The 15,982-nt window shown below is 40.8% G+C and overlaps 1 protein-coding gene across 1 annotated transcript; it reads right to left on the minus strand.

Moving 5' to 3' along the window:
- Nucleotides 1-1,158: 1,158 nt before the first annotated feature.
- Nucleotides 1,159-15,145, minus strand: LOC115777947 (semaphorin-7A-like). Its single transcript, XM_030725976.1, has 14 exons — nucleotides 14,747-15,145; nucleotides 6,672-6,802; nucleotides 6,520-6,576; nucleotides 6,336-6,434; nucleotides 6,042-6,147; nucleotides 5,754-5,861; nucleotides 5,531-5,673; nucleotides 5,273-5,451; nucleotides 4,852-4,957; nucleotides 4,350-4,545; nucleotides 3,906-4,021; nucleotides 3,663-3,808; nucleotides 3,286-3,347; nucleotides 1,159-1,953 (listed from the first exon to the last, which is right to left on the minus strand). Exons 1-14 carry the CDS (start codon nucleotides 14,844-14,846, stop codon nucleotides 1,607-1,609), a joined length of 1,896 nt encoding a protein of 631 aa, XP_030581836.1. The 5' UTR covers nucleotides 14,847-15,145; the 3' UTR covers nucleotides 1,159-1,606.
- Nucleotides 15,146-15,982: the final 837 nt, after the last annotated feature.

Raw genomic sequence — 15,982 nt, forward strand, 5'->3', positions numbered from 1 at the left:
GTAAGGGATATCTTGATCAATTGAGCAGATATTTGGGACAGGGAATCTTGGGACAGGAGGATACTGTTCACCCAACCTGTCTTTCAAATCTGGGGAAAAGAAGGCTGCATTTGAAGGTGCCTTTGAATTGGGACAGCCTTCATCATCTGACTGTGATGTAATCACCTTAAAATGTGGCCTTCTAAGGATGCAGGCCAGACGCACTGGTGTGTAGAAATGACAACAACGATTTAAGATGATGTAGCAGCAGAATACAGTGTGGGTGAGTCTCCCTTTCAACTCGAATGTGCGGACTTCAAACTACATACCAGTTACAAGCTATGGTGAGCTATGGTCAATAATTTATACGCCACGCTTTTTACTATATATTATATTTGTCTTTGCATGGACAATGAGATCTATTTTCAGTGATTTTATTTGACTTCAGCATATTTGTTCTGCTGACATGTTTGAGATTGTTTATCCTCAGACATCAACATGCGAGACTTTGGAAAAGACAGAGAGATACATGCTGTAAATCTCTGTAGTTTATTTCTTTTAGTTTACATGGTGAAAGAGGGGGGGAAACATCTGATGCATGGTCATTATTTCTTTGGAACTGTAGTAGCTACAGTTCACAATTCACATTGTCAGCTAAAGGATTTGGAAATGCACCAACATGCTTGCTGTCTTAAAGTCCTGTGAGGTCAAATGTGTTAGCTTTCTACTCTGAATTATGATATTAACAGAAGTCTCAACAGTCAGAAGCTGGCTCTGTCTGTTGAAATCTGCAGGAGCTAGGACCCATGATCTGGAAATGCACCAAGAACATTCAGACAGAATTTTACATTAGAAGAAACAGATGCAAGAGTGTTACAGGGAAGAAGATCAGAAATGAATGAAAAGCACAAATTGACAAAGGCCTGCTCTACCCCATTGTATATACACCTGTATTGAGATTTGCTTTTAAATAGAATTATTATCATAAAGTGCCTGTGTTAAATTATTGGCAGTAAAGCGGCAGCAGATTCAGATATGCTAAAAGAGGCACATTTAAGTTCTTCAACAAATAAATTGCTATTGAACATAAATGAAACTAAGACATAGGGCTGTATTGATTCATCAAATAGCTTGATTAAAAGAAATACTGGATGCAAATTCTTTGTTTCAGTGCTTCATTTAATGCATGACTCTGCAGGGCTCAGTTGTCACCCTGCAAGCATGAGGATTTCACCCACATTTGCCACTAACAACAGGCCTGTGCGGCGAAGAGCACAGAGGCGGAGCCGTTATTAAGCTGTGAGCTCAGGTGGAGCGAAAGAAAATTTTTTTCCAACATCCAAAACAGCCGCATTTACTACTGTAATTGCCATTAAAAAAAAAAAAACTGTGAAAAAATTGGTGGTAGTCTTTCATCAAATCACCTGCTCAACAAACTTCAACATGAAGAAAAGTTTACTTTTGAGGAGCTCCCACCAACTACCATTTACACCGCTGTAAACATAAGTATCGTAAGTTCAGTAAAAGAATTTTTTCGCTTTAAAAAAAAATTAAAGAATTAGGACTTGTGGTCCTAAATACTTAAAGATTTTACATGAGAAACCTAGACTCTAACAACTCTGAGTAATTAATAGTACAAACTCTTAATCAGAACCACCATCAGACAAACCCAGATCATTGGTTTTGACCTGCACCCCATCACCTTGTTCTCCAGCTGTAGTTGATACTGTACCAGAACTTTCTTGTAACCCATTTCCTCTAATACACAAGTGTGAGTTCCTTCCACCTCAGGTTCCATGCTGTCGATCAAATAAAGGCAATGCTCTGTCTTCCAGCTGCAAGATGTGGAGTTTTTAAGGTGGTGCCAGCTGTACTGAGCATGACGAGACGACACTGGGCACCGCAAGAAATGCTTTGCATGAAGGTTGATGCTGATTACATTCTTGTCTAGATTTGGAATACCACTAGCAAAGACTGTGGAAAGAACACAAGAACGCTGATTTAGTTTAGGCGTGTGTTTGTTTTTCTTTTTTCACACCACTCTGATTTCTTATCAAAGTGAAGTGCAGTACAGTAAGCTTCTTGGCAAAATACATGGAAATGATAAGCCATCAGCTTTTGTTGTGAAGTGTGTGTGTGTGTGTGTGTGTGTGTGTGTGTGTGTGTGTGTGTGTGTGTGTGTGTGTAGGTGTGTTTGTGTGTGTGTGTGTATGTGGGGGGTGGGGTCTTTGTTTTTTTTAAGAGTCTTTAGGGTGTAAGAATGTAGTAAAAATCAGTTGTGTGTGTCAGGTAAATAAACTAAAAAGATGAGTGATTACAGAAAGGGGAAATGGAAGAATTGTAATAATATCTTTGGTCATCTGTCCAAACTGAGCAACTACATTGCACTGTGAGGGTTTCAAAGGCTGTTGTAATGGACAGAATGCGATAGAGTTCTGATTTAGGATTACCATGTGACTAGTGCCATGGCGACATACCAGCCAATAAGAAAAACAACATAATATGATGTGCAACACATTGTGAAAAAACTAAGCAACTTAGGCCTCCTCCAGGTGTTGGGGATACTCTACACAGGCTTGGATAGATTTACATTGGATCATCATATCATGATCAAGGAGGATGTAGCAAGAGAAGTTGCAGTTGTGCACCACAGCATTGTCATAGAGTCTATATACATTAAGTGTATTTATTTTGCAGTGCAGTAAACTTATAAGATCATTATTAGAACAATTTTTCAGGTGTTAATTAGAAGATATAAAGCAAAGGCAACGGCTCTATTTGCAGTTTGTTTTGCACCTGATGTATTCAGGATGCACAGCAGTCAAGTTGGTCAGGTGTATGGAGGTGGAAGCATTTGTAAAGTGTAATAGAATAAAGAACTGTATCATCTGCATATACGAGGATCACTAACAGATGTATCTTCCTATAATACAGTCCCACCTCCACAATTGGTAGTTCACCAATCAAATTTGGCACACATGATGTCATGTTGTCTGGCAACTACCTAATAACTCACTAAAATGATATTTAGAGCAGGACATGGGCATGTCCTAGTTAATGTAAAATAGGAAAATGTGATGAGGTGAATGTGTATAATCTTGTTTTCAAATTTCCAGGAGAGAATGGTAAAGAATGGTGCACAAAGGTTTTGTTATCCGTTGTGACTCTTCTCTTACTGAACGATATAAACTTACTTTTATTCCTGCTGGTATCTATCCATACGGATTCAGGGTTCTGTCCAAATTTTACAGTTTGCTGGAACATTCATGTGTTAAATTACTTATCCAGGTGTCTGAATTTAAATACCTTGTGCAGTGTGTTCTTCACACACGCTTAGGTTCCCAGTAGCTGCATCATGCCATATCTCACTGCAAAACATAATGTATGTCTAAATTAGGCAGCATGTAACCATTATCCCTATACTGGATTTAAGAGACTAACACCTTACTGGAACCCAGAGGGACTTTTGACCTCCCTTTAATTTAAAATGAAATTTATTTTTTAAGTATTTCGACTTGAATCCTCTTCAATTATAAAACATCATATTTATTATTTTTATAAAGATATTTTGGGTTTTTTTTAACAACTTTTAAAAAAATTTAAGGCTGGTTCATATAAACTTTGGTTGTGAGAAATTGTTCATATATTGCAGGTGTGAGTTACATAAAGCTCTGAGGTCTTACTTTGTCTCAGGGGTGCAGTGGGCACCGTTCCAGCCACAGTAAGGATCTCTGGATAAGATACAGTCCTCGCAAGTATTTCCATACTGGGCACAGTTTGCTACATCAAGTTGGACCAGTTCATTTCCAGTGTTCACATACAACTTTTTCTGCAATGATGGACGTGCTGTTAAAGTACTGGGCTTTTTAGTAAAATTCAGTGGGGTGGGTGTGGGGCATGGTTCTGTAGGGATTGCTGGTACTCACAGAAGATGGGTGAAGGATGAAGCTGAGGATGTGTGCACTGTAGTTGAATGGTTGATACTCAGCAATGACAAAGGGGTGACTTTTGTTGTGCATCACCTTATGAATCCTTCCATTACCTGTGAAAAACCACAAAAAGGAGCAGGGATGATACTAAATATTAAAACTTGTCTGGACACTCAGATCCACCTCAGCCACTCCTCTCTCACAGGTTCTGTTGCTTTATATGACACTTTTTTTTGTCTTCAGAAGTTGTGTAAACCCATTAAATTTTCTATTTTCTTTAAGCATCCATGGTTATCAAGCTCTCTGATCTCAGGACCACCCACATCAATCTGGGACTTTTGTTTACTGGACCATTTTTTTTCTTCTGAAATATGCCTGTGTGGCATCGCACCACACAGGCAACAAACATTTAGTGCTTCCCAATTCAGATTTTTTACTCACTTAGAGATAAGAAGATAACGGTGCTGCTGCTGCTTCTCTTGTTCGGTGAACCGTCAACATGGATCTGAGTATAGTCGTGATGATTCAAGAGAAGAAGGTCAGAGTCATCCACAGGCTGAACTGACTGCTCCATCTCTGAAGTCTTATCGATCATTTTCAGGATGTCCACTGGTATCTTGGTGCTGTCAGGAGCACACTGGAGAGTAAAAGTGCATAGCTTAGAAGAGCTGCACACCAGCCGACCGGTCAAGACCCCAAACTGTCAAACGTTTGTTCTCATGCTGCATATATGCACTTAGCACTATTTAACATCTGAGTATCAAATTTCAAATGAGGCCAGTATTTACCTTAAAACTGAAAGAAAAAAAAAAAGGCCAGTTACTCTGTAACTATAATTAACCACTTGCTTTAAATGATATAATCGCCCAAAAAGTCAGGAATCTTTTTGTGATGGCACAAGTTGTTACACATTTCACATCTGACCAGTTTAAATGTCTCATACCATCCTTGGAACATCTAGTTGGTCTCTTGTGTAGTGTTTGAACAGGGAGTTTGTGAAGATTTTGTTGATGTCTTGTATCGTGTAGATGCAAACAGCACTCATTCCCCTGCACAGAGACACATAGTCAGCAGGTTGGTCTGAGACATCTCCAGCAAAATGGGTGAACTGGACTAAGGGTCAAAAAAGTCCAGAAAAAGCAGCTGACCACACAGACTGACCAAAAAGAAACAGGAAGAGAGCTGAAAAAACAAAAGTGTCCTTTCATCACTGTGAATGACTTTATTCATGTGACACTCAACCAGTCAGACTTACATGTTTGGAACAGCACAAGATTCAATTACACAAATACTCAAATTCTAAATATATTATACTTTACTTAGATAAAGTTGCAGCATCAAAATCAATAATAATAGAGTTCTACCATTCGTTTCTAAAGAGTGCGTAGATCTTAGTATCTTGCCATCGCTCTGCATGCACAGTGGCCACATCTACGAGCTCAGAGTAATACTGTCCTCTCTCAGGGTCTCCACAGAAGAGCCTGGCACTCATCTGGGATGTCCAGATAAACTGCAGGTTGTTCTTAGGACCACCAACATCTGTCTGTAAGCAATACACAGCTGATCAATCATTCCTGATCGGCACTTATTCAGTTCAAACTTCCCATTCATTCTGACCTTACCATGCAAACCTGAGTCACAAAGGGGAGCCACAATTTACTGTACAGTCCACGGTCTTTGTTTTTCTCCTTATAGAAGCCATAAACTCTGCTCTGGGAGGGATCCTCTTTGCGTCTGCTGAGCACCAAACCTACATAATACTGCTCTAAATATTGAAAAACAAAATGATTATTTATCTCCACACATATATGGTGGTATGTCTCGCTCTTTCTTTATGCAAAGTACCTTTATGGTGGGCTGATGGCTGCACTCTTCCTTTCCCAAACTTGTGAATGCCAACATTATCTTGAGATCCAGAGTTTGTTATGTAGAGATCTGTACTTTGTTCAGATTCTGGAACAAACAGGTGCAAATTAATGTTTCAGAGGGATTTGCAAACAGGGAGGAACTGGTCCAATATCATAGTAATAAGCAGAAGAAGAAACCCTGAAATGATAGAATCATAGAAAAATGGGAATCTGAAAGCAGTCATTCATCAGCAGATTTATTAAGAAGTGTGTTTGAAAAACTCACCCACAAGGGCTGACGGTTCACCCTTCTTTATGATAAATCTGCTTATTCCTTCTCTTAAACTCTTCATATTTTCAGAGGGAGTGCACAAGGGTGACTCTGTTAAGTCCTATAAATAAATAAATAAATAACAGTACATCTTAAAGTATCCCCAGCACAGGAGGCATACATGCACACCCAGCACCCAGTATCTAACAGATGATGTGGCTAATATCAACAAAGACCACTGCTAACATTGTTAGTTAGTGGTGGTATTATATATCAGCTCTCAGTCAAACTTAAACTGCAGTGTCCTACCGTGTTACAGCAAACTGTTTCCCTGTCATTGGTTCCACACACAAACAGCTGGTTAGTGTCTTCCCTCGGGTGGACCAAAGTGATGTTATAGCTGCAATCCTAAATGACAACAAGAATATTGTTTGCTATATTTCTTGAATGATCAATCAAATGTGACAAACTAACTTTGGTTTGTTTTGCTTACCTGTTCACTGTGTTCACCGTTGCATTCCTTCCACCGCATAACTATATGATTCTGTGACTATACATAATGCAGGATCATTACTTTCCCAGACATTAATATCAAGTTATTTCAGTGCACTCAGTACAGTAGTTTATTGTGGTTATAGCTTTTACCTTCTCACTGTTTTGAAAGTTGTAGGTATTCAGGTCTGTTTGTCCAGCAGCTAAAACTGTGTCCGGCTGCCCTTCTAGAAGAATCTGTACAGGTGCCTTGTCCTGAAGATTGAACCTTTTCATTTTTGTTTCTAAAATAAATAAATAAAGATTTGTTGTCAAATGTAATCTTTCGGTTAAGAATGTTCCTTGGAAGACAGATGGAAACCACATGAAAATTGTCATTATTTTTGTCTGTGCTAGACGAGGCAGATGTTTTAATTAGTCACACAGAGCAATCTTGTCCAGATTAATAACAGAACATGGTGACGTTGGTGATGCTTTAATTATACGTACTGTGGCCGAACCTCCAAGATAAGATGCCCTGAGAAAGAGAAGTTAGTCTACCACTTTCTGTCTGTTGCTTTCTGTCTAGTGTATTATTTAATTGTTTATTATTTGGTTGATCCACTGTTTATTAATGAACTTACTGGAGTTTACTTTTAAACATTTGTCCTTTTATTCATTGAGTAAAAAATAATCCCTAACAGAAGACTGGATGGTCCTGATTCCCAAGGATCCTGAGAAAGGACCAGTCCCATCCAACTACCGGCCAATAACCTGCCGGCCAACGTGGAAACTCTCGTCAGGCATCATAGCAGCTAAGACGAACCCGCATTTGGTTCAATACATGAGAAAGAGATTGGCAGAGACACAAGAAGAGCAAAACACCAGCTACTGGTAGACAGAGCAATCACTCAAGACTGTAAGACCAGACTGACCAACCTGGATTCATTACAAAAAAGCCTATGGCTCAATGCCTCATACATGGATCCTGGAAAGAACAGAATTATACAAGATCAACAGGACCCTAAGAGCCTTCATTAGGAACTCACCGGGGATGTGGAGAATAGCCCTAGAGGCCAACTTCAAGCCAATTGTACAAGTTACCATCAAGTTCACATGGTTTAACTGTCGTGTCCCAACTTCCCCCAGACTATGCATCTTAGGTGACATCAGTGAATTAGTTATGGAGTCAGATATATCACTCATAGTTCTTAGTGCCTTGTGCATCGCTAAGAAAGCTATCCTCATGAATTGGAAATCAAAAAATAAACTGTGTATTACTCAATACAGAAATTTATTAGTAGATCATGTTAGTTTAGAGAGAAATTACTGCTTCTTCTAAAAACCAATTGGATGAATTTGGCTCTCTCTGGTTCCCACTGATCAGCTCCATTACTTAGTGGGGGTGGTTGGCTGTGGGCTCTGCTCCCAGTGTGCTTTGTAGGTGGCCGCGGGGTGGAGTCTGGGGGTCTGGTAGCCTCCTGAGACTGGAGACTGGCCCTTGCGCCTTGGCTCGGGGGGGGGGGGGGCTCCATCTGGGACCTCCCTCGCCCTTCTGCTGGGGTGGGTGTGGGGTTGTCTTTGGAATGTGTGGTCGCGGTTCTTCGTGGCTCTTGATGGGCTGCGGGTGGCCCGGGTTTCCTGGGTCTCTCTCTACCTGCCTCTGGCAGTCTGATGGGCAGAGCTGCGGCTTTCTGCCCTCATCAGTAAATAATTTCATGACATAGACACAAACACTCAAGCAATCACAACACAAAAAAATTGTTGGTTTGTGTAGCCATGCTTTGTTTGTTTTTGTTTTTTTCCACATAAATTTATTTTTCCAAGTATTGTTTGTTTTTTTGTATCTTTATTTCTTCTCTTACAGGTGCAGCAGTTAATGAACCATTTTGGTTTATTTACTTGTGCTCTATCCCCCTTTTCTCTATTTTCTCCCCGTTTTCCCTTTTTTCCATCTCTCTTTTCTTTCTTTGTTTTCCCCTCAGCCTGTCAACTCTGGCACAGGTAAATGTGAACAATAACAAATAAATAAAAGGACAAACATTAAAAAGAGGAGCCTATAGAGCAGGGCTCCTCAAATCCAGGCCTCGAGGTCCGGTGTCCTGCAGGTTTTAGATGTGTCCCTGATCCAACACACCTGATTCAAATGGCTGAATTACCTCCTCAGTATGCAGTCAAGTTCTCCAGAGTCCTGCTAATGACTTCTATATTTGACTCAGGTGTGTTGGATCAGGGACACATCTAAAACCTGCAGGACACCGGACCTCGAGGCCTGGAGTTGAGGATCCTTGCTATAGAGAATCTATAGAGCTCATCTTGAGAGAGCAAATATGTTTGGCACAAAATCTGATGACAGGCTTTAAAAAAAAAAAAAAAAGCTGAAGCAAAACTATTTTGTTCCCATGCTGCTGTCAATATGAAAGCCAATTACTTGTTCAAACTTTTACCAGAGGTTCCTGGTAGCAATGTTGGTGTTTTCTGGAAAACATGACCGAAGGAAGAAAAATGAAATATGTTCTCTACATTTCTCAGAAGTTTCCCCACTTGTTACAGTAAAAAAACCCAAAACAATACAAACAAAAAAACAAACAAACAAGTGTACCTCACAATAATAACAATGTTTCTTCTTGACTCAATAAACCCACACAGTGTCACAGTGAATCTGTCATGGTCCCCGCCCTCTCCGGGCCGGCAGTGTGTTGTATGGGTGTTTTGTTCTTTGGGCAGGCTCGACAGTTGCTCCACCCTCTGGCCGGCCTCCTCCAGCCGTGTGTGGCACACCTGATCTCAATCACTGTTTACTCTCCTGTTTTCCCTGAGGCTCACTCGCTGGGTATTTAAGCCAAAGGAAGTCTTCAGTCCTTGCCGGATCGTTGCCTCTATCAGGTAGCCAAACTATGCACTTTATTTTGGTGTTGTTCCAATGTTCTTTTTGCCTTCTGGATTAATCGCTGTTTGTGTGCAGAGCTGAGCCGGGGTCTGTTGGGGTGTGAGTCAAGAATTCTGTGGGTCAGTAAATGTGCTGCCAGACCGACGGAGTGTTGGAGACAAGCCTGTTTAATCCCAGACCTCCTCACTCAAAAACTTTGTTGGATTTGTGAAAATAAAAACTGGAAACATTTTACGTCTGCCTCTGCAGTTGGGTCCTTCCTTTTCCTGAACATCATGACAGAATCACATCAGACCCCTTAAAATGGAGCACACAAAGAAATCCAGACTGAATTTTTGACTGTTGGGTCTTCTCTGTAATTATTGTACAGTCCTTACCTTACAATTTAAAGAGCCTTGAGGTGACTGTTTGTTGTGATTTGGTGCTATATAAATAAAACTAAATTGACAAAACTAATAAGTGTCATGTACTACGCGCTGTGTGGCAGGTTAAGGACCCCAATGCAGGACTCAAGACAGCCATAACTTAAACCACAGCTTTATTTGCTAGAAAACATAAAATAAACAGAACTAGACAGGGCCAGCAAAATAAACTGGGAGACTCGCTCAACATTAATACAGACGACAGAATGGCATGAAAACACACAGCAGCCGCAACAGAGGACGCTGTGTGCAACAGAGACCTGAGGGAAAAGCAAACAATAAATTTAGCAGGAATGATGAGGGACAGCAGGAGACAGACAGAATCACAGTAATGAAAACACAGGAAGTGAAACTCAACGTGACACACAGAGAACAGGAGGCTAGGAAAATAAAACAAAGTGCAAACTAGATAAGGAAGGAACAGACACGACCAAAACATACTGTGTTCCAAATTATTATGTAGATTTAATTTTTTGTTTGTCCATTAACCTCATGGATGGTATTGTGTCTTGGGGCTCTTTGGATCACTGAAATTAATCTCAGACACCTGTGATAATCAGTTTGCCAGGTGAGCCCAATTAAAGGAAAACTACTTAAGAAGGATGTTCCACATTATTAAGCAGGCCACAGGTTTCGAGCAATATGGGAAAGAGAAAGGATCGCTCGGCAAATAGGGAGTGTCTTGGACAAAGCGTGAAAACATTAGATATTTCACAAAAACTGAAGCGTGATCACTGAACTGTGAAGAGATTTGTGGCTGATTCAGGGCACAGTTGGGTTCGTGCAGATAAAGGCATAATGAGGAGGGTTTCTGCCAGACAAATTCATCTCATTAAGAGAGCAGCTGCTAAAATGGCATTACAAAGCAGCAAACAGTTATTTGAAGCTGCTGATACCCTTGGAGTCCCATGAACATCAAGGTGTAGGATCCTCCAGAGGCTTGCAGTTGTGTATAAACCTACAATTTGGCCACCCCTAACCAGTGCTCAGAAGCAGAAACTGTTGCAGTGGGCCCAGACATACATGAAGACTAATTTCAAAACAGTCTTATTCACTGATGAATGCCGTGCAACCCTGGATGGTCCAGATAGATGGAGTAGTGGATGGTTGGTGGATGGCCACCACGCCCCAACAAGGCTGCGATGTCAGCAGAGGTAGTGGAGTCATGTTGTGGGCCAGAATCATGGGGAGGGAGCTGGTAGCCCCCTTTAGGGTCCTAGAAGGTGTCAGCAAAGTATATAGACTTTCTGACTGATCACTTTCTTCCACGGTACAAAAAGAAGAACCGTGCCTTCCATAGCAAAATCATCTTCATGCATGAAAATGCACCATCTCATGCTGCAAAGAATACCTCTGTGTCATTGGCTGCTTTGGGCAAGGCATGGCCACCATCCTCCCATGACCTCAACCCAATTGAGAACCTCTGCCATATCCTCAAGCAAAAGATCTATGAGGGTGGGGTGCAGTTCACGTCAGAACAGCAGCTCTGGGAGGCTATTCTGACATCCTGCAAAGAAATTCAAGCAGAAACAATGGATGCAAGAATTGTGAAGGTGATATCAAAGAAGGGGTCCTATGTTAACTTGGCCTGTTAAGATGTTTTGATTGAAATAGCTTTTGATTTTAGCAAATACGACCACTTAATGCTGCAAATTCAGGAAAAGACATTTGCAGTTATTTACAATCTATAAAATGTTTTGAAACTCTGTTGTGCATAAAAATTTGAAACAGTGCATTTTTCAGTTTTTTTTATTCTGTTATCATTGGGAGGTTTAATAAAATTTGATTTATACTCTAATGGTTCATGATGTGAAAAATTATACTGACCCTCATTTCAATTGACCATTTAGGGAAATCTGAGGAAAATATCACACATAATAATTTGAAACACTGTGTACAGAGGACTTGTCAAGAGGGAGGTGTGGTGTTCATGAATAATAAACGGTAAACATTAGGGATCTTTAATGTGACCCAGGAATGTCATGTGACGTGTGGAAGTCAGCACAGGGGTTGTTGTTTGTTTGTTTTGGCAATAAAGGACGTGGTTGTCAGCACACGGAGGTTTTTGTTTCTTTGCTCTACTTAAGAACACGACAGGAGGCCGGCACAGGCAGGGAACAAAGAGAGCTGAGGAAGCACTAACAATAACTAAGAACAGGACTCAAAACATAATGAACTGAAACTCAAAACCCATAGCAAACTCAAAATCATAACAAAACCTAAGAATTAAAGCAAAACACTGAGAAAAGCCGAGGACCATCACAAAAAGATTTAGTGGGTTTGAAAAGCTATTCTGTGAACAGGGTGCAAAATTGCTGAGATTGCTGTTCTTTATGAAAAAAAATCCTGGGCACCCACCATAATCAACTGTTCCTACATGAATTACATAAATAAAAACCCAGTTTTGCTTTGTAAACAAAACATATACCAATGCTGTTGGCTTAATGAACTATGTGATTGGACAATAAATTATAAACCAACCAACCAACTGTTTTCGACCTTGAAATACCCATTGTAATCTTATTTATATTTTCAGTTATTTAGTTGGCAGTAACACATTTAAAAAATAAGACAGTAAATATTTTCTGTTTTATTTTCTTTTGCGGTCATGCCAAATACTATGATTAATGCTGGTACTACGGGGTCAGAGTTCAGGATGTGAGGTCATCAACTATCGCGAGGTTGGTGAGTTGAGCGACCCCTCGTGGATGACTTGTTGTTGTTGTTGTTGTTTTTTTTTTTTTTTTCCCCCGTGCATCTGTGCTCGTGTCTGTACCTGCTTCGTGGAAAATAATCCATAGCAGTGGCGGTTTCTGATATGGGCGACATGGGCAGCCGCCCAGGGCGGCATTTCATCTAGGGCGGCATGACCGCCCCCCTCCCCCCAACGCATTGCGATCGCCGCAGCAACGCCTACCGCACTACTCCACTTGTGGGATAATGGGCGCCCTCTATTTGCTGTGTATTGCATGTAGCTTTCTGCCATGGTCAGACAGGTTGTAACAGAAGAAAAAGGGCAGGCGGGGGATTCTCTCTCTGTCTCGCTGTCACTGCTTCACTCGATCGTCACACACACAGCGCTGCCCCGCCCCCTTCTCCTCTCAGCCTGGGGTGCGAGTCGAGTGAAGCAGTGATGGCGTGAGAGTGAGACTGTCAGCCGGGTTCATTCATTCATGCCTGTACAGTTTGGGCCTGGTTACAGCCAACAGTAACCGCTGAATTATAAATAAAGGCGACTTTTGCTGGCAGTCTCTTGCCAAACCTTTTATCCTCACGGACACTGCCATATCAAGATTAACGCGAAGTGTATGTCCTAATATTGAAAAGTTTTGCGAGATCTCGCAAAAGTAACTCAGGATCTCGCAAAACTTTTGCGAGATATGCAAAACTGACTCTTTTTTTTTTTTTTTCCTCCCATGTTCCACAGAATGAATCTGTGCGTCTAATAAAATTAGATGCACACAACTGATAGAACACAAAGCCAATTTCATTTATAATACTGTAAATATGGTCATTAAATCACAGTATTTGTGTGAACCCGAATCCTGATAAAAAAAATAACACAAATACGAATCTAGACAGTTTGGACAAATGTTGGTGGATGGCGCAGTGTTGCCAGATTGGGCAGCTTGTGAACACATTGGGGTGGAATATTATATAGATATTTCTATATAATTATAAAATTATATAGATATATAATTTTACAATAAAAACTTCCTAAAAACCTACCAAATATGGTGAAAAGCAGCCAAAATTTTAACAAGTTACCCAAAGCTTGTATATTTAAATATATATCACACCTGGTGCTATTAACATGAGTTTCAGTGGAGGTTTTGTTGTGTTGGGCTGGCAACTGTCAGTCAGATCTGACAACCCTGGGGATGGGCGGTGGTGGTGGCGAATTGTGGCAGATGGAAGGGAAAAGGTCAAAGCCATCAGGTGCACAGTTTAGGAAAAAGAGAAAAGAAGAAGAGGAGAAACAAGCAAAGATAAAGTTAAGCAGAAGCTGTGTAATATTTCAGTTTCTTCCATGTTTTTTCAAATAAAAATTTAAAAGAAATTCTGAGTGTGCCTGTGATGGTGGGGAGACCTTCTGTTAAAGCCTGTCTGTCAGACCATGGCAGAAAGCTACATACACCACACAGCAGTCGCTCATTACCCCCCCAAGTGTAGTAGTGCGGTGATCGCTATTGTGTGTGTGTGTGTGGGGGGGGGGGCGCCGGCGGGAATGCTCGCCCAGGGCGCCAAACAGGCTAGGACCGCCACTGATCCATAGAATCGGGAGTAATAAAGTTGCTGAAGTGAAGACGGGCTCCTGTCTTTTTAGGAGAGCAACACAACCAAAAAACAAACAATAAACATACAAACACACACTCACAGAACGAACAAACAAAAAACATATTTGCTTTTCTGAGCATGAAGAGCCAACTTTAAACCATGCAGTGATGTCTGCGGAAAAGAGAGGCAGGAGTTTCTCAGAAGAGCCATCTGAGCAGACCATCAGGTTCTCTTTGTCTGCAGACGTACTGTATCCTTCCTGATCTTATTTGTAAGAATAACCCCCCCCCACAAAAAAAAAAAATAACAGGGCTGATATAAGCATGCTGGGGTCCATCTGAAAACCAGTAAAATGCCTCGGACAAATAAACAAAGCAGCAGTGTGTGGGGCACAAAGCCGCTTTCTGTTCATGTCATTGATAATACCGCTTTGTTGTCGACGTGGGAACAGCTGACTGTGACGTTAATGGAACTGAACTATACAGACATCACGTTTGAAAGAAAGACTTCATGTTTTTCCAGAATCTCAATTACTTATATCAATTATAATTTAATAAATATTAATTTACTTTCTTGCAAACTTTAAAATGCTACCCCCCCCCCCCCCCCCTTTTTTTTCTATTTCATATCTCAGAACTGAAGGGGAAAAAAAGTCCTACCTTTTTCTGTGAATATCATCCTCGGGGAATTCTCAGCGTTCCCCATTACCAGATTACAGAGGTGTAAAAGAAAGAAATGTGCCGCTAATGAGAGCCTCATCTTTCTGACAGCCAGGCACGATTTTTGAAGCGAGAGCCAGTCGTCTAAAGCAGTAACTTTAAAAAAAACAAAAAAACTGGTCCTTCACCTCGACAGAAACATCATGGGGTCTGAGACTGCAGTTTCTTTGTACCGCTTCCTTTCTTCTCTTTTCTCCAAAAGAATTTAAGGAACTGAGACGCTCTTCAGCGTGACTGAGACTGCTTTTCTGGGTAACAGGCAGGAGGATCCATGGTGGGCAGAAGAGACAAACAAGAGTTATAAAGTGAAGAAAGGAAAACGGATTATCCGTCTTTACGTTTATCGTTGTTGAGAGGAATTAAAAGGCAAAGAGGAGTGAAAGTCAGGGGCGGCTCCATAACTACCGTGGGTGAGTTTATCAAAAGCAAAGTCAGTGGGGGACGTTTTCAGGCCATGGCCTGAAAACTCTGCATCAGCTTAAAGCTGATGCAGTTTTTCTCAATTCCCAAGACACATTTCTTGAAACCAACCCTCCATTTCTCTAAACTGTTAACACAAAACTCAACTTTCAAGAAACCTCTGACTCTTCCTGCAAAACCAAACTATTGCCTCAGAACTGTTCAAACAGTGTGTGTGTGTGTGTGTGTGTGTGTGTGTGTGTGTATATATATATATGTATATATATATGTATATATATATGTATATATATATATATGTGTATATATATACTAGACAATGTCATCAGAACACTGGACTTCAAACTTCAGAGACACAAATCTTGTGGGAAAACAGCACATGACAAAACAACGTACAGTGCACACAACTGCTGATGCAAATGGGAATCTGGAAATGCCTGAAAATAAGCATCAGGGTCTGGGGCAGCTCAAGCAACTGAAAGGGAAACTTGAGGAAAATCCCAAATTCAAGGATGACTATATAAAGGTTATAGAAAATGTCTTAAAGGAAGGTGATGATCAAATCCAAAGAAACAGAGAAGCAACTGACCCAAGTGAGCGATACTATATCGATACTAATCAAAATCTTCTGGAGACCTCACTGTGGCAGAACTGATCAGTTCAGGGTTGGCTTGCTGGACCTGAATTTCAGGGGAAAGAGAGTTTGTTACATCAAAGTCAACTCCAGAACTTCTGGTGGATGATCCTGTGCTCAAAAAG

Source organism: Archocentrus centrarchus, chromosome 3 (assembly GCF_007364275.1).
Source record: "Archocentrus centrarchus isolate MPI-CPG fArcCen1 chromosome 3, fArcCen1, whole genome shotgun sequence".
Lineage (NCBI taxonomy): Eukaryota > Metazoa > Chordata > Actinopteri > Cichliformes > Cichlidae > Archocentrus > Archocentrus centrarchus.